Source organism: Takifugu rubripes, chromosome 20 (genome assembly GCF_901000725.2).
Source record: "Takifugu rubripes chromosome 20, fTakRub1.2, whole genome shotgun sequence".
Lineage (NCBI taxonomy): Eukaryota > Metazoa > Chordata > Actinopteri > Tetraodontiformes > Tetraodontidae > Takifugu > Takifugu rubripes.
The window spans coordinates 6,417,016-6,442,711 of record NC_042304.1 but is presented as its reverse complement, the minus strand read 5'-3'; the positions used below and the strand labels follow the sequence as shown (position 1 = coordinate 6,442,711).

Sequence of the window (25,696 nt, the reverse complement as noted above, 5' to 3'; positions counted from 1 at the left end):
GGAGTGGAAACTGAGGGTAACTGGTACATTAACAAAACACCATCAGCTATAAAAGTCGCCGTAGCGACCGTCACAGGAGCAGCGGAGCCCGCAGGGTACTGGCCCCAGTCGAGGCTCCTGACTGGTCACGAGACAATAATAAAAAGAGATTTAGGTTTGTTTTTGCAGCCTCAACAAATGACATGTTGTCACTTTCAGGGGGAAAACCTCATTCCCGTACTCGTTGCGTCTCGTAAATCACTTCCGAGATATGAAAACACAGCTTCAGCATCCTGCAGTAAAAAACCCAAACACGGGCCTTGTTTTGCTTTCCTGAAATATCACAATGTTGCTCACTATATTTCTGCCCAACAGGGATGATGTGTTCAACAGAGAACAGCACGTTGCCAGGACGACAAGCACTTCATAACTAACTCACCTAACCAGCAAAGGCAGGTTTGTTTAAAATAGTATGATGAAGGCAGGTTAATATTTTATGACTATGGAATATGAACCCAGTCCAAGACATTTCAATATAATATAATATAATATAATATAATATAATATAATATAATATAATATAATATAATATAATATAATATAATATAATAAAAACAACGATCTAGATAGTGATTCAGGACTGGTCCTTTGCCATCCTATAAAAATAAACTATTGCTTATGGCGCAATCGATCCTTCCTTTGAAATGGAGGGAACCATATTTATTATATTATTATATTATTTTAGACTTTAAGACACAAGGGTGCGGATCACTGACCTCGGTGGGGAGATAAGAAAGGAAGGGGATGTCCATCTTCTCACACTGGACCGTGAAGTCCTGGTGGAGGCTCTGCGTGGAGCGCTTCGGGAGGTAGATGGTGGGCTCGTATTCCTGCGCGGAGACACGCACAGGCTGCGTGAGGGTGCACGGGCCAACGTTTCACACTGAGTGATGCTTTTAAAAAAATGTTTGGCTGATCACGAGGGTAAAAATTTAGCTTAAAAGCTCCTGGGGTGAGCTGAGGGACGCAACGGAGCTGATTTCAGAGGAGGCCTCCACGTGTCACGCAACCCCCCCCCCCCCCCACACACACACACACATACACATTTAAAGCAAACAGCGTGTTTTTGCCATCTGACCCCTGATCAGATCTAAAATCTAAAGTAAACACCATTTCCTCCATCTATTTGAAATGTCGACTCTCGTCTGATTTTCCTTCCACGATTTTCGTCAGTAATGATGCGACCCTGACCCACGCACGCCCCCTGCGCGCTGGCCTGACGTCAGCACATCCAAAGACGCAAGGCTGGCCGGACCTGAGACGCATCGCGCGTGATCACAAGCCCAGCGTCCCGTCAGGTGCTGGGCCCTGCTCGTGCGTCTCACGTGTATCCGTGCATGATTTCCAGAACACGTCACGCACGCACGGGAGGATCCAGAAATAGGTCCTCCCGTGACCGAGCCGCAGTGGAAGAGAAGCGCTTCAGACGGCGAAAAGATTAAAGTGACAAACGGCAGAAACAAGATCCATCTTATGTGGTTTTATTTCGACTGCGTAGTAAATCTGAACACATATGGTGAAACACATATATGATGGTTCCAGCCCAATAAAACCGGAGGACTCGGCCACGTGGGCCCGCGTGCAGGGGAGGGAATGGATCCTGCAGAACACCTCGGGCCAGCGCGTGACCCCGAGGGCCAGACGTGACGCTGATGACCTCATCGCGTGGCCGAGGACGGCGGCGGCTTTAACGGGAGGAACGACGGCGTGATGTCATGGCTGTCTGGGGGGAGGGGGGGCTGGAGACTGGTTGTCCTGTCTTATATGGTGATAAATCACACAATAAGCAGCAGACTGTGTCTCATAGTGGGGGGGGGGGGGGGGGGTAGTGGTTCACCATTGTTTTTACAGCTGATGAGCATGAGCAGATGTTGATATGCTCTTCCTTTGGTTTGGTCCACAAACATCTTTAGATCCTCAAGGTGTTGAACCCTCCTGACACCCCCCCCCCCCCCCCCCCCCGGTCGCCATGGTTACTGTTTGATGGGAGAATTTTGCTCTATCAGGCATCAGGTAACATCCAGTTAATGCTGCTGCTCAGGGGCTTCTCATCCATCCATCCATCCATCCATCATCCATCATCCATCCATCGTCCATCCATCCATCATCCATCCATCCATCCATCCATCCATCCATCATCCATCCATCCATCATCCATCCATCATCCATCCATCATCCATCCATCCATCATCCATCCATCCATCCATCCATCATCCATCCATCCATCCATCATCATCCATCCATCCATCATCCATCCATCCATCCAGTGTCCCCTCAGCTCTGTTCTCATTCATATCCAGCATCATCGATCTTCATTCCGAGCTGATCAGTTTATTTAGTGAAGGTCTGCAGGTCTCATTGTCTCTTCTTCAACAGAATACCAGGATGCAACTTACAGAAGTAGGAAGAACAACATTTTTAACGACCTTCTTTGATGAGGCAGCTTTTCAGGCGGAACAATGGGAGCAAATGTCTGCCAGTCGGCCCTGAGGGGCCCCCTGATGTGGAAGTTGGAGGGTGGGGAGTCAAGGGTTAATTACAGAATGAAGGTGGCAGCGTGCCCCCCTGGACCGGGAGGACTTCATCCAGACACCCACACTGGTGAGTCACGGCCTGAGGTCGGACAGGAATGCTAACGAGGAGAGGCGGCAACGAGGAGCAAGCGGTCACTTCTCCTCTTTGTATTCATGGAGGTTCCTTCATTTGTCGGCTTTGCGCAGGTCTGAGTCCCCAAACGGACTCTTGGAGAGCATTTTTTTGGTCTGGCAACATCTGGTCAGCTTGCAAAAGGGCTGCTGGTTGGCATAGCAACCACTGTGGACAACCAGAAGAGCCCTGGTGTTCGTGAGCTCTTAGTTATGATGTAACTAGCAGATATTCCGGCCTGGAGCAGGTCGTGGCGTAAATATCAGGGTAGTTCTGATAGTTCTGGTGCTGGCGGGTCAGACATGAGTGTTGCACTTTAGTTCACTCACAAACATGCGGAGGTGTCGGGCGCACACCAGCCCGATGGAGCCGTTCTGTTCTGGGCCACAGATCACCAGGACGGTCGGCTGCTTCTTCCCCAGTGAGCTGAGCGGGTAGGCCTGGTGGAGAGGGGGAGGGGGGGCGGAGAGAAAAGGGACGGGATGGAAAGAAAAGGGACGGGACGGAGAGAAAAGGGACGGGACAGAGAAAAAAGGGACGGGACGGAGAAAAAAGGGACGGGACGGAGAGAAAAGAAAACAAGACAGGAAGATTGACATGGGTATTTCTCCCCACGGACCCGCTCTGAACCACAGCAGTTAGTTAGTGTGTCTGCTGGACAGGGTGGAAATGACACGGGCACCATTGTGTCGTCCGTCTCAGAGGTCCGGTCCCATCATTCCGACCCCGACAGCAATGGAAAAACCCCCCAGCGGCCCTGACTGTGAGTGCTTATGTTCACAGCTGCTGGCATCCACCAGTGTTTATTGGCCCGGTTTTACCCCCCCTCCCCTTAATAAATCAGCCCACACCTTCTTGAGCGCGGCAGACAGCAGCACACGCATGTGTGTGTGTGTGTGTGTGTGTGTGTGTGTGTGTTTGCATCCTTGTCGTGACTGAAATCCCCTGAGGCTGCTTTACATTCAGCAGGAGAGATTATGGGTTTGAGGAGCGCTGCATCATCTCAGCGGAGGAACCCCACGTGAGCGGGACGGTTCTCACCAACCTCTGGAACGCCGGCCTCACGCAGTTTACAGTAATGACATCATCGGCCGCAAGCTTTCTGTCGCCGTTGGCAACAGCTGCAAAGATTTACAGAACAATGTGTTAATGGAGAACACAAGGATCCATGATGGATACTTAATACGGGAAATTACATTCATTAAGAGGCCCTTATTTTAGCGCCTGCATCGCTACGTTTCTACTTTAGTGCCTCCTGATTAAGTGTGTTTGCCATAATTGTAGGTAGTTATGATAAAGTCACATGTTTTGACTATTTCAGTCCTCATTTGTGGCTTCGCTCAAACAGCCAGGGGCTTATTTACATGAAAATTCAGGAGAAATAGTTGGAGCTGTACATGGACAAGAAGCTAACTTTAGATGTGTAAAGGTGGGAAATGCTGCTGTTGATGGATGAAACATTCAGTCAATAAATGAAGGGGGGGCGTTCCTTCCTTATCGGACCGAGGAGGAAACAGGCCCCACAGAGTTTGTAAACAAGGGCGGCTGCACGGGCAGCAGGTCAACGGAGGTCAAAGCTACGCTAGCGCGAAAGGTCACAGAGCTTTCTTTAAAAAACTAACCTTAGCAAATGGCCCCCGGTCCGAGCAAACGGAAACGCAACAACGGGATATTTTACAGCTCAGCAGACTGGCTACAACACAGCTGCAATGTCAACAGAAGCCCGATGCTTCTGTTGTCTTTATTTTGTCTGGCCAGTGACCACAAACGCTCAGACTGTTCAGATCTGGCAGCCACCACCTAATGGCACCAGCTACGTGCTTTATAAGCCTCACTCTTGAATAAAAATGGATCGAGGAACAGCTTGGATGTGGGCTTTTTTTCCACGTATTTGGTCTGGGAAACAGAGCTGCTTTGGTATTAATAACTTTAAGGCTTTAATGCCCACTGTGTATCGGCATTAGGAGCAACAACTGGATCAGACAACCCTCGGAATTACTGCAACCATCTGATTTGCTCAGTGGCCAATAGCATAAAAGCTATTATTATTAGCTGGTCACTTCAGGTTAATGCCACTGGTAATCAGCAGCCAGGCATCATCGTGTTTTGAGAGCAATGTCACGTCTGTTATTAAGGTATTTAGGAAGGCATGGGCCACAATAATTAACTTGTGCATGCTAATAAGCGAGCAGCTAATAAAGATCCCAGTCCCGACCAGTAGATGAAGTGTCAAATGTAACCCGAGCTTGTAATAAACTCCCATTAAACCACAAGTGTGTTTCTCTATATGCACATTTGCGTCCTGCCTTTCTCTCACTCACAATAATGCGTTTAAAACGTGCAAATGATCACGTCAACACAGTTTAATGTCCTCGAGGGCTTCAGGAGGATCAGCGGTATCAATGCTGGGGCCATTTCACGCCGCAGGAGAAACCATTACAGCTGCACGCCAAACAAACGCCGCAGACACAATCAATCCTGGCAGCACGTTAACATCGTCTGAAGCATTTAAACCAACAGAGATGGGACTAAGAAGCCGCCCCAGCAGCCCTGAGACTTCCGATGGTGAATAGCAGAACACAAGCCATGCTAACGTAGGTGTAGCTCCTAGCTTCAGGTCAGGTCAGGTCAGAATTTTGCTCGTGAGCATTGGATATTCTATCTAAAAGCCATATTTACATGTTGTTTTAGCTTGTGCTCAGGTCATCTGTAGTCACTGTGCGTCCTACACTCAGGTGACACCCCCGATAGAGATGAAGAGTGAGGGGTCATGCAGAGCCCCCCCCCCACCACACACACCACCACCACCAAAGCACACAACCAGAAATACGGCGTGCTCTGATTGTAATGCGGTCTCCGAGGGAATATCCCTTTGAACCAAATGTTAAAGACACATGTTCTTTCACCTCCAATCAACCTCCAGAGCTCAACGATGCTGAGAAAACAGGATCAGGGGCCTAAGAAAACACATACACCACCGTCTGCAGAACACAGGCCCTTTAACGTTCAAGCGGACGACCCAAGAACTCGCCCCCGGGCCGCCGTAAACTACAGCCTAATTTATTGCTGTGGGTAGCAAAAGCGTCTCCCTTCAGGTGTTGAAAAGCCTCAGACTGATACAGGAAAGCACACGCAGTCTGGAGCCGCTGGCGCTGGGAGCAGAGGCCTATAATCTATCTGGCCAAACAGCGGCGTAGGTGTGCGCCCGTGTTAGCGATGCCAGCGGCTGCAGTCCGGCGGTGAAATCACGCCGTCTGCATCTCCTCGTACTGTAATTTTCCCTGGAATAGAAAGTGATGTCATGTAAGTGGGAGCGTGCTGCTGGCGGCCAGCGGTGGTCCGCACCGTCCTGGCTGTGTTTGTCTAGTAAGGCTACGCTGTTTGGAGCGGCTGGTTGGCGGGTCGGGCACGGGGCCAGTGGCGGCGGGTGATAATACAGGGGAAGTGGATGTGGTGGGTTTAATGACGGGCTATTTCTGAGCCGCGCTGCCTACCTCAGCGTCTGACAGGCCTCTCTTTTCTCTAAACTCTTGCTGTTCCTCTGGAACAATAAGCTATTGTTTGAGATGCGGCATGTTTGTTAAACCGGATTTGTAAGACAGGGAGCGTAGAATAACCTCTGAGCAGAAGGCGTCAGTGATTGAAAAGCCGTTAAAGACTGTTATGGTCTGCAGTAATTGATGTTGTTCACGGGTGCGCTGGAACGAGCTGCCGTCCCCGGCGCTCTGATGTCATCACCGCGGAGTTAATGCAGCTCACGTCTGAGCAGATCGTTGCTTGTTCGCTGCTGTCGCAGAGCAGGTAGAGGTGGAACACGCCCGTTTGAGCTAACGTGGCTAAAGTTGCCTCTACTGAGGCCAGTCTGCAAACCTCTGGAAGGCTCGTCTCTCGCTGGTCAGGAGAGTAAAGAGGAACGGAGACAGCACAGGTGGGTTGTCATGGCGAGATGGGGCGGGTTACACCCTGGGTAAGTTGCTAGCTTATCTCAGGGCTAACGTACAGCCACAAACAATCATTGACGCTATGATAAATTCACATCCTTGGACCTTTTGAGGACATTATGTTCCCAAAGTTCCCTTGTCCCTAACTTTGTCCCTAACTTTGTCCCTAACCTTGTCCCTAACCTTGTCCCTAACCTTGTCCCTAACTTTGTCCCTAACCTTGTCCACAACCTTGTCCCTAACTTTGTCCCTAACCTTGTCCACAACCTCAGCCCTTTGAAGCCCTTTGAAATGTCCTCACTTTGCAAGTAGAATGTAGACTTTGGTGCTCAATATGTACCCAAATACACACCTGAACACACACACACACACACACACACACACACACACACACACACACACACACACACACACACTGCACATGTGATGTTTGACAGAGTCCAGATCACAGAGAAAAGACGTCTTGCGGTTCAGGACCGGAGCGGCGGTTCAGTGGGAGCTCAGGTGTTCCGCCTCGGGTGGAGACGCTCCAGCGCTCAGACGTCACACAGAGGTCGACCATTTTCTCCCCAGAACAACCAGACGGTTTGTGTGAACGTTAAAGCAGATCTGGAGAGTTTTAGTGGGGGCAGCTGTGAGGTTTTCGCCGCTGCGTACAATCAAACCGTCACCTGAGGACCTCAGTGTGGCGTCTGTGTCTCTGACAATATGCAGGAGGGTTTTTGAAGATTGCTCGGTTAAAGATATAGATTACTCTTATAGGACTTATTGGGTAACAGCCACAAGCCTAATGCGCCAACAAAGGTAAATATTTACATAAATTGTGGAGGACAGTTACAAAAATCCAGCTAAATTAGTTGAGGTTTAACAATCTAGCATGTGAGATTTGGTGACTCCTAGTGGCCAGAGGGCAGAATGAACCCCTGGACTCTTCCCAAGAGCCGTCTGGTGGCTGCTGGGGATCCAAACGTGTTTTTCCATGACTGCATCCATCAGTAGTTCCAGTCCAGATGTTAGCTGCTGTGGATATATTTAGCAGTCACGTTCAAAAAGACATTTTGAATCGCTGCCGAATCGTTTAAACAGGAAAGTGATATTCGCACTTTAAAGACACGGTCGAGCAGCAAGTTTGCATCCATGAAGAAGAGCCAGATCAAAATGAACAATATAGCAAAAGAAAAGGCCAGATGTGAGGCTGGAAATGCCATGTTTATTCATCTATTTGATTCCTATTAACAGGCCACCTGGACACCAAACAGACACATTTAGAGACGCCACCAATGGAGGAGGGATGAGGGGCAACATCTGATGTTATCCGTCCTCCACCTGTCTTCTCTGGGACCGGACACACTCTGCTTACAAAAGCTCTGCTCTGTCTCACCGGGGCAGTGAAATGGAGGAATAAAGAGCGGATGGAGGTGAACACATGAAGGCGTGCAGACCTTAGCGATGGCGACGGCGCAGGCCTGTCCCCAGATCTCCACCAGCTGCTGTTGTCCAAACCTGTAGTCCTTCAGTAGCTCCGTCTCGATAGCTGCCGCCTCCCCTTTGCTGTCAGACACAGAACAACAGATGGTCAGCGTCACGTCTGTTTAGCGTCCGCTAAAGGCATCAGAATCACCCGCCGGAGATTTACGCGGCCTCCGCCGAGCTCCAGGAAATAGTCTGAGCCTCATTTAAAAGTCTGCGTGAATATTTCATAGTTTAGTGCGAGTGAAAATGATCTTTGGGTCCAGGATTCTGCGGCGTAAATCAGCCCGTCTGTGCTGCGCAAGTAAAATACTGACAGCCCAGTTGTTCTTTATCGATCCCATAAAGGTAGACATCCTCTGCCTTTAAAACGTCCAAAGTATTTAGGAGGGGGACGCAAGCGTGCGTGCCAGGAAAAGTGGTTCGACGCGGTCAAGGTCAGAGACGAGCTGTCCGTCCAGCGAGCCCCACCCACGTCCCACTGACACTGTAACACCCCAACATAGGGATCTTTTGGCCCTTTTCTTAACCTGACTGAACCGGTGGGGAAGGTTCTAACCGGGATTCTCCAGTAAACACTCCCCCCGTTGGGTGTCACGAGTGCCGCGACACAGATGCAAGACGACAGCCGCGTTTACGAGGTTCCTAAAGCGGCGGTGTTCATGCGTGGGAGGTCGTTGCATGCTTGTGGGAGTCGTCGGGTCTCTGCATGTTAACGACGACGCATGAGAACGCCGAGGAACGCAGTCACCACGAGCTACAGACAGGTCAGGTGGGCGGGAGGACGCACGCGGGTGGACGGTGCATTCTCTGGATGGGTCGCGACATTTTCTACGGGCCTCGTTTGACGTTGACTGACAGCCTGAATGATGTCGCTGAACAGAACACCCCTGCTGCTGCTGCTGCTTTTAGATCAAGGGAAGGGGGGGGGGGGGGGGGTGCAAGGACAAAGAGACAAGGCTGTCACCTGTCTCTGTTAATACAGAAACCACGAGGAGTCAACTGGAACTCAAATCATCCTGACTCCAATCGACATGCATCTCTGTCACTCTACGGACACCTGGTGGCCGCTTTGAGGTACTGCAGCAGATTACAGATGAACTGAAATGGGGCCCCGTCATGTTTTCACCCCTCAGCGCCACAGTGCTCAGACAGCTGACCATCAATCGGTAAAAATAGGGGAAGGAAGGGCTCATAAAATCAGCGTGGCTTCTAATCCGGGCTGCTGCGCATCGTTGAGACTCTCAGGAGTCAAGAGCGTTTGGGCCTGTGTTCATTAGAAAACTGCACACATGAATACATTACCTATTAACGCCAGCCCTCCTGCGCTGATTAATGGCTGCTTGTCTTTGCTTTAGCATCTGCAGTGTGTTTGTGTGGGCGCCTCCGTGTGCGCGTGGGCTTATCCAAGTGGGGTTTCTGGCATTTACCCGAGGCAGTGGAGCAGCAGCAGCAGCTGGCACCCACCGCTCACCTCAGGGATGTTTCCTGAGTGGCCGCGACAAGTCGATCTTTGGAAAGATCACGTCGGTCCGCGGGGTTCGCCCTGTGCTCCGCGCGCGCGCACGGCAGCACAATAGAGTCTCCTCTGGCTTTTTGCAGAGCTAAATTCGGATGGAAGGCGTTGTGTTGGAGGGGGCAGGGACGAGCTTTCACAGGAGGTACGCTAACACCAGGTGAGCGCGTGGTGGGCGCGCGGCTCTCGACTGCCGCCTTCGTTAGCTGGAGCTGGCGCGACCACCAGGGTGCGGCACGCCGCGCAGATAAAAGCATGTGATTGTTCCAAATTCCCGCTTTCCCCGTCATATGTTCCAAGCCCTATTTCTTCATAAATGCGGCAGAATAAGAACAAAAGCAGCTTTGGGAGTGCTGGCGTGGCCTTTACATCAGAGCTGCACACCTGCGTAGGCGTGCGCGTGTGCAGGCGCACAGCTGCAGTGCTGGCTTCTGTTTCACCTGTAGCCACCAGTCATGCAGCCGCCCCTCCGGGGAGACGCTTGATTTCCCCATGCTGGGCGTGACGCGTGTCACCTCCACTGTCGCTCTGCTCCACCTGTGATCTCCACCAGCTAATGAGGCTGTTTACCTTCACCTGAGATGCAGCTAAATGAAACTTTAATCGCCTCTGTGGGGAAATGAGGGCGCTGATGCTGCAGCGTCTGCGGCACGAAGGCGGCAGAAGACGGAGGATTCAACACATACATAAATTCTAATTCAACTATAGATTATTAAGCACGAGGGAGAAGTTCTCCATATTCCGCGCTCATTATTTCGGCGCCGGCGTGTTTCGCGTGAGTCATCTGGGGGAACAAAGACGGAAAACAATGGAAGCAAAATTCAATCTCATATGAAGCGAGTGAGAGGCTGGGAGAACAGAGAGGAGCTGCAACGATGATGAAACCTGTGCAGCTGGCGAGCAGCAGAGAACACGCCACTTAAAATCAGAGGGGCTTCTTTTTTCCTAACACTCGGGGACAGAAATAGCCTCGATTCCCACCTACTATCAGGTTGGCTAATTCCTGAAGTTGCACAGGGGCGAGATTAAGAGGACTCAAAGTCTCCTGCCGCTCTGCAGCCTGCCACACGTGCAACAGCACGAGCATGGCCCCCCGTGGCCCCCTTGTGTTACCTAGCACGCCGGTAGGACGGTCTGATCCAGGTTAATTTGACTGTTTTGATCTATTCAGGGGTGTAAATCATGAGTGCCATTCCTGCCTCGGAGGACCATTATCCCCCCCGGCTTCGCCCTCCATCTTCCCGTCCATTATCCCTCCGCGCGCTCCTTTTCTGAACAAAGCTGCGGCGAATCTTTGCCGTATTTGCATCCCTTTTGGGGCAGCTCTCTCCCCACAATGGTGCGGTATAATGGGCTGTATTCAGAGCTTTTATGCCTGTCAAAATGGCATTTATTTGTTTAGCCACCCCCGGGCGCTGGAGCTGTTTGCTGGGCTGCGACCTCTCACTGATCATCGTTATCATCGCTTTCACGCTGACTGCACACTCGACCAACCCTGTTCTGTCCTCTGTCACCCTCGCGCTCCCCCCTCACATTGACTCTAGCGTGGGTTTACGCTCCGCGGGACACCACCCTGGCAGATGGATGGGCTGGGGGGGGGATAGAGTGGAGGGATGAGAACCCTCAGCATCAGGTAACTGATCCATGGTCACTGATTTGGCTGTTGATTCCTCACTTAGAGCTCGGCTGCAGCCGCTGGTTTTAACCCTCCACGTGGCGTATTTGCAACCCGACCTTTGACCCTGACTCATGCCCCACCAAAACAATCCCGGTTCCCCTCAGGTACTCATTCTGGGACCCTCCTGTCGTCCACATCTGCACGCGAGCGCGGGAACAAGCGTGATTTCCAGGTCGCTCCTAGAGCGACGGCGGCTCGGGTGACATCGTTTGATCAGCGGAAGGTTCATGGGTGTGTGTTTATACATCCAGGAGAACCTAAATCATCAAGCGCATGTCCTGTTGGGAGCCTCCAGGAAGCCCCTCAGCGTCCACCCGCTGACGGGAGGGGGGGTGACGGGCTGAAAGACCTGTCTGATCCCAACGTCTGAAAGGTCGGAGCGCTCAGAGCCGGAGAGCTATTTGTTGGTGAAACGAGGAAAGCAAATTGAAATGCCAGAGAGGCAGCGGAGGGAATTCCTCTGGCATTTCAGAGCGGCGGACGTGTGATTTTTCCCTTTGGTCTTGAAAGAAAATCAATGCGGAGATTAAGTGTCTTTGTTGTCAGGGGGTCGATCTGAAAACCTACGTCATGAGTTGATCCAAGATGGAGGATCAACAATCGGGCTGAACTAAAAGGGTTAAATGTTGCCACAATTATCAGGAGGGCCAGGAGCCGCGGCGATGGTGTGTGTGTGTGTGTGTGTGTGTTGGGGGGGGTCTCATAAACGGGCTCAGCTGTGACATGGACGCGAGCTTTTAGCCTCCATATGGTCCCTCTCTGATGGCCCAGCATGGCCCCTTTATGCTGCTCCGGTCTGATCCAATCAAAATAAAATGTGTCCTCGGGCAATCATTTAGGGCTTTCCAGTAAGAAGCACGCATGTGTGTGTGTGTGTGTGTGTGTGTGTGTGTGTGTGTGTGTCCAATCTCTACAACTGTCTCCGGTAGCATCTTTATTTCAGATCAGAACTAATCACTTTATCCGTGCGCTCAGATCCGGTCGGAGCAGACAGACGTTCTTCGGATAAACCTAATCAATGGCTCCTGCCGTCAACCGGCTCTCCGTCTCTCGGCAACCGTGAGGATGATTGTGGACGACCTGAGGTAACCTGTCTCCACTCAAGCCCATCTAAATGCCCTCGAAGAGAGACAGACTGTCCTGCAGACTGTCCTTCCTTCCTACTTCCTGTTTCAACTGGATTCAACTGTTTCAACTGGTGCGGTTTCCAGAGATCAGACGGAAGTCATCTGATTTTCCGATCCAGCGCACGACGACACGTCTTGGGTCACGTGACCTTCCACGGTGAGGAAAAAGGCCGAGTTCGGGCCACTGGAGGCAGGAAGCTTCCTGGTTTAGGCCCGATCAGAGCTTCGTGCTGATGAACCAACAGACTGCTTTGTCGCTGTAGCACAGTACTGACAACTGACCTGTCATTTTGTGGTTGCTATGGTAACCTTGGCTCCTTCAGGCTCTATCAATGAATAAATATTAATAACAATATACAATAAGGAAGACGGAAGTGGCTCAGAGTGAGTAAACCCAGCAGTATTAAAATACCCCCCCCCCCCCCACACACACACACACACAGACACACACGCACACACACAGCTCGCCGGGGCTGTTCAGATACACATACATGCAGTTCTGTGGCAACTTAAATCGCGCTAAAGTGCCCACGTGGATTTTTATGTAATCGATCTAACGCAGGAATTTGGTTTTCCTGCGTGCACGTGAAGGCACTTAACGATCTGTCATTAGGCGGCTAATGTTGACAGCAGCACCAGAGCCAGCCAGACGTGCGTAACGCGTGTTTGTCGGGCTTCTCTCCGCTCCCACGGGGCCTCTTTGTTCAGCGTTGATGCTGGTTGGGCTCCAGATGTCACAGCCAGTGGAGGAGGCCAAGTTGCCCTGAGAGGAGAACGTCAGCAGCTGCCTCAGGAGAGGACGCTTCAGCAGCATTAACAGCCACACACAGGCGGCTCCGCGTCTGCATTTGTGGGAGAAATACGCAGCAATCGCTGGAAAAACGCGTCCGTAAATTACATTCATTATGTTGTTGCCATAATTGTTTGTCTTTTGTTCGCCTAACAGGATAAATGTTAATCAGCTCTCAACCCCGGTGCCTTTTTCTGATTTTTGCACCATTTTGCAGCAGGCGCTTGTCCTTAATTCAGTTATTTATTGTGTTTATTGCGTATTTGACTTCCCCCAATTTCCCATATTTGCATAGCTGAATATCTGAGGTGGGTTTTATTCTTTCACCCCTTTGTTCCACCTGAAAAAAACTTCTGAGGTCTACAGGAAACACAAATCAATAGAAATGAATGTGAATAAAAGCTAGAAAAGCATCAGTTAGGAGGCTGTTTCTGCCCTCAGGTGCATTATTCAGCTTCAAAGAGTTAAACAGCTACAAGATTTTCTCTGCATGTGTGTGTGTGTGTGTGTGTGTGTGTGTGTGTGTGTGTGTGTGTGTGTGTGTGTGTGAGGCATATCTGACTCAGGAACCACAAAGGAGCTGTAGTTGAAAGGCCAAATATTCCTAAATATATAAAAAACAAACAGAAGAGAAAGCGATCCACTTTTAGGGAAGTTTGGAACCAACAAGCTGCATCACAACATTTTATTTATTGACCATTAAATTAACTTTAATAATCAAGAACAACAAAGTGGAGCAACTGCAGCCTATAACGCAGCATTAAAGGGAATATTTCAGTGAGAGTTCAATCTAACGTTCCATGTTCGATCCCCGCGTCCTCGCTCTTTTTCCGCAACGGTGGAGAGTTTTTAATCAAAATGGAGGAAATGGGGTCAACTGAAAGGCAATCAAAGCCAGGACACCAGCAGAATCTATAAACAGCTGACTGCATATTGATGAGCAGACTCAAGCCCAAACTGTTTGGCCACAGGCTCAAAACACCAAGCGGTGTTTTGTTTTTGCTCTCTCCCTCACACACACACGCACACACACACACGCACACACACACACACACAGGCTATGTATAAATGATGGGCGCAGCAGCGGGGGGGGGGGCACAAGCACATCGAACGTGGCGCTCAGACGACCTTTCTCTCATACGTGCACATCCATGCATGTGTGGCTCTGATGGCTGTATATAGAGGAAGAGCAGCAGAGAGGATGATGGGAGGAGTCCTCAGAGATCAGGTGTGATGGCGATACCGAGAGGGTCCGAATCTCTTTGGGCTTAAGTGTACATAAAGGATTAGCTGCTAGCGCTAATGCTAATGGTTAATTCCAGCAAACCTGGGCCTGCTGAAGGTCCATTTGTGCAGCTGGAACGTCAGGCGTCCTGCAGCTTCGGCACTTGTCTGGATTAGCTGAGAGGTTTGCACAGGTGGCATTTCCCTTACATTAGGAAGTGAATGTCACACCGACTGTGCAGCCCAGGGCCCCCGGCGGGGGGGGGCTGTATGCGACAGTTGTTTAAGATTTCCATGCATCATTCTTTAAATAGGATTAGGAGGTAAAAGTGCAAGAACAGCGGGAACAGCAGAGGTGCAGAAGGGTGATTTATAGGTTTTAACGAGCTCCTCCATACAGGGATGATTTTCATGCGCCGTATCTCTGATGGGCTCATCCCCTCCTTAGACGGTGAGTAGCGATAGAGCTGGCGTTGAGCTTTGCTAACTATTAGCTACAGCGACAGCGTCTGTTAGCGAAACGTGGAGGACCAAAGCGTAGATGTAAACTTTGTGTAGAAGAAGGTAAAATGTACCCTGAGAGACAACCTCTTTCCATTCTTCTGAGAACATCTGAGCCTACGGTCGCATGCAAGAGCTTTTGTATCAGTGCGGATTGGGAATTTTTCCACACAAACACTTCAGCAAAGAGAAAAAGGTGGAAAAGGTCGTTGCATCTGCTGTTTCCAAAAGTCTTCAGAGCAGCCTCCTGTCCCCATTTGGGGAATATTTACGTGCTAAGCTAACTGCTGAAGACACGATAATGCATGAGCTATAAGCTCCATCTTAAAAGCCGAGTGTCTGGGCAAAAAGACAAAAAAAAAACTTGATCTAAATAGTTCATTTATTTCATTTGTAAAGCTGGTCTTTGGCGCAGGTTTATTCCTCATGTGTAACTGAACAGTCACAGCACCGCAGCTAATGAGCCCCAACGCTCCGAATGTCTCTTCACACTATTGAGAATCGCCATGGCTAATCCAGTAGTGCGTGCGTGTGGCCGTGCGTGTGGCCGTGCGTGTGGCCGTGCGTGTGGCCGTGCGTGTGGTCGTGCGTGTGGTCGTGCGTGTGGCCGTGCGTGCTCTCCTCTGCTGTTTCTGACACGGCTCATGCTTCCCTCAACCGGTGGGTGGTCCGGTTGAGTTGGGTTGGTGTGTCCTACTGGGGTGACAGCATCATCTTTGCTCTTTTAAAGCCGCTAAAGAGGCTGAGAAGCACAGAGACATGGAGACCTGGGCTGTTTCCGGAACCACACACTCATTCCCTCTTCACTGCTCACGACATGGGGGACGTGGATGGAGTGAACTACGTACTGCACTCAATTTAAAGTTAGTATTCGGACAACGGCGTCATTTACGGCGCACGTAAAGTGACGTCATGGTGTCGCATAATAATTACGAACCGGTCGCCGGGAAAAGTGGCCAGGTCCATTTATTTATTTTAACCCATCAGAAATACATTCAGCAGTCATTTTCCGAGTTAGGGTGCTCGCTGTACACTACAGTGCAGTGCATTGTGGGATACATTGAGTGCACTACATAGGGTCCAGCGATGCTCACTAACAATTCGGACACTATTTCAAAATGGCGTCCACACTATTGAGTGCACTATGTGGGGAGGAGTGGGGAACCTTTTTCATATCGAGGGCCATTTCAATTTTTATAAAGTCCTCCGAGGGCCATACTATTATGAACACATACCTAGGGATGCAAAAAAAAGACAAAGAAAAGTCTATAACCACTGTGTTACTAAGTCTCATGATTGCTGCATTTGAGTTTGAATTATTTATTTAGCACACATGCATATAAAATCACCAAAAAAAATAGAATAAAATGACAAACAAGTAAAATATGTTTTCATCATACAAAACAATAAAAAGAGGTGCAGAGTTGAAGCAAGAGACCCGTAAGGGCCTGTTCGAGGCCTCTACTCACAAAAACTGCAATACAACAAGATAATCAAGAAAATAAATGAAAAGAAAGAACGATAAAGACAATAATAATAACAACTAGAAATCACTCGGAGAGCACAGACCTCCGCCAAGCTCAACAATTCCGCATATTGTGATTTCCACCATAAATATTAGTCCCACATATACTTTGACTACATATTTAGATTCCTTGACCATAAAAACATACCGTTAGCCACTGGAATCATAACTATATGTGTCTTAGTTCAATAGTTATTCACGAAAAAAAATTCACACTTTGAAACAATTTTACGTTGTCCGGCGCGAGCGCCTCAGCGGCGGCTACGAGGCACGTTCACGAACTCTCCTTCGGCGTGAGGTTTCAGCTTCGTGGCTATTAATTCACTCACCACAAAACTTGCGTAATATTCTCTCTGTCGGTACATGGTCGTGTGAAAGCCGCTTGTTGAGCCTCCAAACTCCGGCGAAGAGTGCTAATTTTATCCAAATTGATCTGTCCTTTCAACTCGTCGAGTTTAGCGTGTTTCGCTATGCATTTTTCGTCCGTGTCAATCAGTCCAGCCCACTACGTACATCACATGCTGTGTTCACTGACCCTGACCTTGACTCGGACATAACATAACCGTCTGTTTTATCTCAGAAAACGGGAAAATATTTCCTCTTGTTACGAAAGAAATTTCAGGATACGAAAGGCAAAAATACGCTACCGCTGCTACTCGCAGCTCGCGGAGTTTAGCGAACGGTCCCACTGTATAAGTGCACATATAAAATATAAAAATCTTATTGCATTGCGGGCCGGTAGAAATGGTCTCGTAGGCCGTATATGGCCCGGAGGCCGGGCGTTCCCCACCCCTGATGTAGGGTATAGGGGGTGGTTTCAGAAACAGCCATGAAGTGAACCAGAGGCAAGAAGTGAACCAGAGGCAGGAAGTGAACCAGAGGCAGGATGTGAACCAGAGGCAGGATGTGAACCAAAGACAGGAAGTGAACCAAAGACAGGAAGTGAACCAGAGGCAGGAAGTGAACCAGAGGCAGGAAGTGAACCAGAGGCAGGATGTGAACCAAAGACAGGAAGTGAACCAAAGACAGGAAGTGAACCAGAGGCAGGATGTGAACCAAAGACAGGAAGTGAACCAGAGGCAGGATGTGAACCAAAGACAGGAAGTGAACCAAAGACAGGAAGTGAACCAGAGGCAGGAAGTGAACCAGAGGCAGGATGTGAACCAAAGACAGGAAGTGAACCAGAGGCAGGATGTGAACCAAAGACAGGAAGTGAACCAAAGACAGGAAGTGAACCAGAGGCAGGAAGTGAACCAGAGGCAGGAAGTGAACCAGAGGCAGGAAGTGAACCAAAGACAGGAAGTGAACCAGAGGCAGGATGTGAACCAAAGACAGGAAGTGAACCAGAGGCAGGATGTGAACCAAAAGGACCACAGGAAGTGAACCAGAGGCAGGAAGTGAACCAGAGGCAGGAAGTGAACCAAAGACAGGAAGTGAACCAGAGGCAGGATGTGAACCAAAGACAGGAAGTGAACCAGAGGCAGGATGTGAACCAAAGACAGGAAGTGAACCAAAGACAGGAAGTGAACCAGAGGCAGGAAGTGAACCAGAGGCAGGAAGTGAACCAAAGACAGGAAGTGAACCAGAGGCAGGATGTGAACCAGAGGCAGGTTAACAATGGATCAGATTACCAAAGGTAGGAAATACCTCTTTGGCAGACATGTGAGCAGATGCAGCTGCTTCTAAATACATGGTCAAAGCACAATAGTTTGTTTTTAAGCACAGATTATGCAACTTGCAGGGGTAACATGCCATGAAAATATGTAAATACTTCAGATGTGTATTTAGCATTTTCATCTGAACCGAATGAAACATAATTAGGAATGAATGGGAACTAATCATGATTCATCTGAGCCATAATTCTGGGCTGGAAGGACAAATGCAGGCGGGGGACATTTTCATGACAGAGGAAAGGAAATATTGACTGGACAGCAGGGAAATATGTGATGGAGGTCAGATGTGAGAGCAGACTGATGGGACCACCAGAGGAACGAAGAGAGCTGCTGCCGGCAGACGAGCAGAAAAAGGCCCCATTCTCCACAAACGTGCGCGGAGGCAGCTTCTCTGATCCAAATCATCCCCTTCCACAGGCACCCGTGCCTGTGTTAAATCACCTGTGTGTGACACAGGTTACACACGTCAGCCCTGCAGCAATGCTCGCAGGGGTGGAGGCGAGCTTGGTCTCCATGGCAACTGGCACAAATCCAACTGTGAGTGACAAGCGATAATAGCTGAGAGAAAAGGAACCCCCCCTCCATCCTCCACACACACACTCACACACACGCACACACACACTCACACACACACACACTGTATGTCCTCGGTCTCTGAGCGGCTGCTGGGCTCCGCTCCCGTTCCGTCGCCATGAGAACCCTTGTCCGCTCCGACCCCTGGCGGCAATGTCGCCCACACGGGTTCAGAAGGGGGAAAATAACCACAGCGGGGGGTAAAACAGGATGTTTGGGGGGAAATGGTGGCATAAAAAGCATCACCAACCAAAGAACAGCCGTTATATCGTCTGCCGCTGCCACTGGGTTGACTTTTCAGAGCATTTGGTATTTTTGAGGACCCCCTCCCCCAATAACAAATCAGAATCAGAGCAAAGTTAAAAAGAAAATAAACACCTGAAATCTTTAGTTATTTTTATCCTCTCAAGGTGAGAAGGCTGCAGAAAACCAGAAGAGCAAAGGAGCAACAGCTCAAACAGCCAGCGGGGCTGTGACATCATCGGTCAATCTGAGACAGGAGGACAGGAGGACAGGACAGGAGGACAGAAGGAGAGGAGGACAGAAGGAGAGGAGGACAGAAGGAGAGAGGACAGAAGGAGAGAAGGAGAGGAGGACAGGAGGACAGGACAGGAGGACAGAAGGTGAGGACAGGAGGACAGAAGGAGAGGAGGACAGGACAGGAGGACAGAAGGAGAGGAGGACACGTGGACAGAAGGACAGGAGGACAGGACAGGAGGAGAGGAGGAGATGAGGACAGAAGGACGCGACCTATCAGCGAGCAAATATCAACCGACTGGGCGTCAGAAGTGACGCTGCTTCAAGGGACGGACGTCCTCCCGCCTGGACGTCGCCTCCTGACAGGATCCGATGAATTATTCCTGCACACTTTCACTCCGCCTGTGCACGGACTCAGTGGACGTGCGCGCGCGCAGCTGTCAGCGATCGACTCTAATAATCGATCGCTTCTGTTCCCTTAAATACTCTCAATCAATAACAGCGACCAGCAAGCGCCTGCTAGAACCCTGGAGGTGGAAATGAAGACATTTCTTCATTTTCATTGCTAATTTTCGATTTGGTCGTGGTTGTTTGGTTATTTCGGCAGCAGAACCCCCCCAGCCGGCAAACGAGGAGAGAAATCAATGGAAGGAGCGGAGAAACTGAAGCCTGTTGCTGCTGAAATCTGCGCTAATGGACCTCTTATGGAGCGATTCGCCTCGTTCTTACAAACACGCCGCTCAGCCGCTTTGCTAGCAACATCCACCAAACGCACCCCCCACCCCTAATCAGTCATTTATTAATCCTGCATGCTAACATTGTTTGGCAAAGGCTTCCTGACTATAAACCGCACGTTTCCTGATGATGTGATCGTATTAATTTCAAAGGGAACGCCAAGCTCGCACACTGAAGGCGGAGCTTATCAGTGGACGGGAAGGGCCACATTTAAGCGCTGTGACGCTTAACAGCTTTAATTGCAGTTATTTAAATCGCTCTGCGAAGCTGTCACATGGAACAATGGCTTTACTTTAATAACAGCCTGCTAATCTGATCCACAGCGTTAAACAAGAGCCCGCGTAATTACCAGAAGCACTCTTGGAGCTCGGGAAAAGACCCAAGCGGTGTGGAATTAGGCAGGATCCACGCGGAGCTCAGCAGGGCGCCATCCTTCAGGGACAGCAAGCGTGTCGTTGAATGTGACTTGGTACAACTTTGAGGTTCCTCCATCCCGATGAGGGGTTTCGTGGAGCAAGACGGCGCCATTTGGAGCTCGTTAAGTGTAACATTAACGGCCTCCCCTGTGTAGCCGGCGGCTTCTTTCAGATTGTGCTTCCGATTGGAGATTCGGGAGAATCACCGTCGCTCTGCCAAACAAATCCAAGGGCTTAAAAATGAGCCTCATCCATGACAGTAATGGAAGGTGACAACACAATGGCGGGTGTTTGTTTGTGCGTTGAGACTGGGCGTCCCCCCCCCCAAGGTGGAAACAAGTAAATCACATTTATTTAAATGAGGCTTACACTCGTGCAAGCCCATTCACAGCTAGCTTAAATAACACAGGCGCAGATGTGTGTTGGCACTGGCGACCAGCCGGGGGGGCAGCAGCTCCTCACAGCAACTCTGGAAGACAAAGACACTAAGCCAGGCTGTCTCGGAGAGCAGCCTACCGTTCACTCTATTCCAAGTTTTTATTTTCCCCGTCCACTATTGTGAACGTAGAACAGACTGGGGCGCCTTCGGGAGAGTCCAGTCCAGTCCCCCCCCCCCCCTGCCATTTTTGTGCTCCAAAGCCCACTGAAACCCTTTAAATGCTCCAGAGTGTGGACATAATGAGGACGTGGTCTCTGCCCGGCCCTCCATAAACAGGTCTGTTGTGTGAACAAAGGCTGCTGCCTGTGTGCTCTCTTCAGCCCGAACGGGCACTTTTGTGCTGCTGGGCAGGAGCTCAGGTGAAGATCTGTCCCAAAAGACCAGAGTTACTAACACAACAATACAACCAGCTCTTTCCTAGTCCACCATTCACTATTATTGTGACCCTGTCCAGTTCAGCCACTTCCTTCAAGGCTCACACCCAGAACACGGAGACCTCGTCACACATGCTAAACAGGGAGAATGTTGTCGTCGCCATAGCGATGACGTGATCGCATCTACACGCAGCTGATTGCAAGCCTGGAAGTCCTCTCTGGCTCTCGTAGTAATTAAAGTGTTTCATGTGAATGCACTTGAAGCCTTGCTTTGCTTTTGTTACAGTTCTCGGTCTCTTGTCTCCTCCTGTTAGCTAAAAGGTTTGAGCTTCGTTGAGCAGAATGATATTTTAACATCCAGCGCAAACGGCTACGACGGAACCTTTTGTCAGCGGTTTTTCCAGGGCAACATTGTTGTCGGGTCATTCCTCAGGACTGGACGGGGTAGTCATCGTTCATCAGAGATGGTCGGGCGTTGATGAGGTCTTAAAACTTAAAACTTGATGTTTTAAAAACAGGAAAACCGGGCAAGCATTAAGATTTGAGCAAATTTGAATGAGGCCCCAAAAGGCTGGCCGACTCCTTTCAGAGCATCTCCAGAGGTGTAGTGCACGGTGCTGCACATCGTGCTGCATATGGACCAGTCAGGGTGCCCCTGAGGATCCCTGACCACCACGGAAAACATCAGCAATTCCCTCTTTCCCTGACGACCACTGGCCTGACCGCCATAGCATATAGCCACGATAGCACGTCTGCAGTGTGTTATTACAGGAAACTAGAGCCCTCACACGCTGACGCTGTACCTCACACACACGTGCACACCACGTATGAGACAGAAGAACACATTTTGAGGACCCTTGACATGTTTGGGGCGAACAGCTAGCATGAGCCCGGCTCTGGCTGGTGTTACTGTTATGGTATTTGTTGCATGCCAATCGTGTCCAATCCCTCCTTGAGCCCTCGAGCAACCACTCCACTGTGGCTTCTCAAGTGCTTCAGTCTGAGGCAACTGCGCACTCATGATCCTGTTCAAAGATGTGTCCGTGCACACACCGACGCAGGGCTGAAGGCTCGCCTGGGGCAGAAGACGGGACCCTGGGTATCATGAATAATGATAATATCACAGCACGATACAAAGACAAAGAAAATCCCTCCAGACCCCATAAGAACAACAATGGGTGTGTTCTCCGGGTGTCTATTCACACATGTAGAACACTGTAGCTAAAGCCCGTCCTCATGGGTGAAACAGGAAATGGATGAAAACACAGTGCATGCTCCCACTGACTGCATGTGTCTCTTTATATATTTACCCTATAAATAAATGTCCTAATGCATACACAGCTGGCTGGTTGCTGGGCAGATGGAAGTCAGAAGAATGACAACCAGCCCGACGTTAGGAGGCACGAGAACAGACGATGTCAGCAAAGGTGGTTCTGCCGTCCCTGGCGACTCAATGGAGGATGGGACAGAGGGTGAAAGGTGGCGTGGGGAAACGGAAGCTCTTTAATTGCACGCAGAGGCAACGAGAAACGCTCGATTACACCCCACAGAACATCCCAGCAAGTGGTAATGCTGTGGTTAATTAAAGAGCCAACGTTTGCGCTCTGTGATTTAACAGGAGAGCTGTGGGGACGATCGGGGAGGACGAGAGGTCAAAGAATTTGTCCTCCAGAAGATGGAACGGCTGATCAGTGCAGAGCCCCTGATTACATTATTTCTCCAGGGTGGCGGGACTTTAATTTCAGGGCCAGTCCTGTTTGTTTAGGTGACGAGTTTAAATGAAATCACCTCCGAAAGGATTCAAACACATCGTCAGGGGGATCTTGGCTCTACCCTTCATGTGGTGTGGTTTCCTCCTCACCGCCACCATCAAAAACCATGGTGGGATTGAAGCTGCTATTTAACCTATTCTATATATGGAAAGGCCAGAGGTGAATATTTCACCGGCTAATTGCCGTGTGTGAGCCGATGACTAGTGTGGATGCATACTTGGAAAAGAGCGCTCTCAAGTCCCCGACGTTAATTATCCAGGAGGGATTCTTCCTGGTAATGAAGTCCAAGTTTGGTTTAAACAGCAGCAGTGATCGACAGATACCTCCATTATTGCGGAGCTGAATTATGAAGCTCAGTTTATTCTAAAAGGCTTGTGTGGAGCCTAATTATAGAAATGGCAGCATGACAAGATCCCCCTACAGCCCCGGGAGTGAATGGGAATGTTATTTGACTGTCAGCTCCATCACACAGCCGAGATCTGAGAGTTTGAGAAGTGGGACAGAAGCCTCTGGAGTGATTGTTAATCCAGCAGCCGCAGCAACTGGGATGTAAACAGAGAGGAAATACGACGTGGTCGACGGCGACGTGGTGTCAAGCCACTGACGGGCGCCTAAATCGGTGGCGATTACTGTAGAGAACACGCTTATTTGTACGCGTTTATCCGGACAAATTGAGCAGAACGCGATCGGGAGAAGAGGATTACATCATCTGCGTACGCAGAGCACATCATCCTGTTTGCAGTGCGCTGGAGGCAGGGAAGGAACCGCGATCGCCAGAACTGGATAACCAGGCAGAGACAAACACGGCGAGGTCACCAATCGTCCACACTCGTTCTGCCTCCACACCTCCGCACGCAGCGCCGGGACGCGTCTTTATCTCAAAGAGGATTCCAGGTCTCAATGTGGGGACAAAAGAGGCGGAGGATTGGTGTCGGTTTAAGGCTCCACAGGAAAGTCCATGTTTGATGAGGCTGGCAAGTTTTCAGTCAGTTTAACAACCCGGCAGACAGGAAGATGGTTTAAAACGATTTGAAAGTGATGATCCTCTGACAGCAGACGTGACTCCACGCCGCTGCCAGTGAAGTGAGGAGGAACATCTCATAGAAACAGAAGAAACACGACTCCTCAACAACCAACATGGTGTCGTCAGCTAGCTGTCCTGGCAGATCCCTTGTTTGGCAGGGAAGAAAAGTAAAAATAAAAAAGAGAAAATGGGATTTGGGAGAGATCCCGGATGGAATGATGGTGTTTATACGGTGTATGCAACATCCAGTTGTGATGCTGCCCAATTTGTTCGCAGAGATTGGTAGCAGCCCAATGCTCGATAATAGTGATTCCAGATCGCGCCGAATCCGACTAAACCCAGAACAGTAAACTTTTCTTATTGACATCCCAGTTGGAGAAAAAGATTCCTGCCACTGTGGCAGGAATGCTAAGCTAAGAGGGCTCGATAAAGGCAGAGTTGGAGCTGGATTTCAATGCACAATACCTCCAACATTTGTAAAGATTTTTCTCTGCGCTACCAGAAAAGACACTGGAATAAAGAAAATTGAATGAATTGAATGAGAAAAAAAAGAATTTTATCCCCTTTTTGTTCTCTGTCTTTTGTTACAAGGCTAATTCCTACGGGTCATATCCTGGTCAACGCAATCATTTGAATAAGGTGTTCACACCTGCTCCAGCGACCAGAACATTATTAATAACCCATCAACGCACACATGATTGTGATGTCACATAGTCTCTGCTGGCAACGGTTCAGAAAGAAAATGGTCCCACTTTCATCTGCTCTGCTTCACTGTTGTCAGATACTTCTACGTCTCAATCTGATAATCAGACGGAGGTAGTCTGGAAACGGTGTTTCGGTGGTGATGAGTGAATCAGAATGGGACTTTATTCAGGTTCCCATCAGAGGATCCGTGTTGACAACGACCTTCAGCTCTCATCGCTTAGTCAGTTTAACATGAGGCTGAAACTTCAAATTTGCCATGCTAACCCTCAACCGTGAAACCAAATGATTATTCGGCTCCCCGCACTCCGGCGTTCAGCTTCAGATGATGAAGATCATCTCCGTTGGTAATAACGGTTCCTGATAAATTCAATTACAGCTCATCCCTGTAATTTAATTTCAGGCCGCGCGACAAAAATAGCAGCAAAGAGTTTTCTGGGGGCGCTCCATCACCCTCAGGAGAGGCGTTCAAGTAGCCTTTAAGTCAGTTTGAAAGCTCGGTGTGAGGACTCTCCAGAGCTCTAACTGGGTTGCTCTCGTTCTAGCACTGATCTGAGAACAGTTCTGTGACATTAGTGTGGAACAGGAGAAGAGAGAGAAGAGGAGGAGGATGAGGAGAAGAAGTGGGACAGGCGTGACAGCACAAAGGGACAGCGAGTAGGTGCCTACCTGAGGTAACGCAGCGGCTCTATGGTTTCAGCCTCCGCTTCGGCTGAGCTGTGGTTCATCTTGTCCATCGGTGTTGTACCAGCGACCCGGCAGCAAATACGAGAAGAGATGACCCGCGTCGCTCCGCAGATGAGCCTAATGTTCTTCCTCTCCGGCTAATTCAATAAACACTCTGTCTACCTCGCTGCTGGGAATACACTATGAATCTAAATGGGATTCCTCCCACTCTGTGTCTGAGGCTCTTGATTGGCTCAGACACTAGAAGGTAATTACTGGCACACACACACACACACACACACACACGGGCAGGAGCACACACACTGGCACTGGGAATGTTGCTTCTTTCTTCACCGTGTCCCTCTGCTCATTCTCCAAGATAACCAGC

The 25,696-nt window shown here is 49.7% G+C and overlaps 1 protein-coding gene across 1 annotated transcript in view; it reads right to left on the bottom strand.

The window, feature by feature from the left end:
- The window catches only part of yjefn3 (YjeF N-terminal domain containing 3), a 28,587-nt gene extending 2,891 nt beyond the window's left edge, over positions 1 to 25,696 (bottom strand). The window contains exons 1-4 of the mRNA XM_003974012.3: positions 25,312 to 25,696; positions 8,069 to 8,177; positions 3,015 to 3,125; positions 756 to 869 (exon numbers count right to left, since the gene is read on the bottom strand). Of these exons, the coding sequence (XP_003974061.1) occupies positions 756 to 869; positions 3,015 to 3,125; positions 8,069 to 8,177; positions 25,312 to 25,379 (402 nt within the window). The 5' untranslated portion in view covers positions 25,380 to 25,696. The remainder of the gene's footprint in view (positions 1 to 755; positions 870 to 3,014; positions 3,126 to 8,068; positions 8,178 to 25,311) is intronic.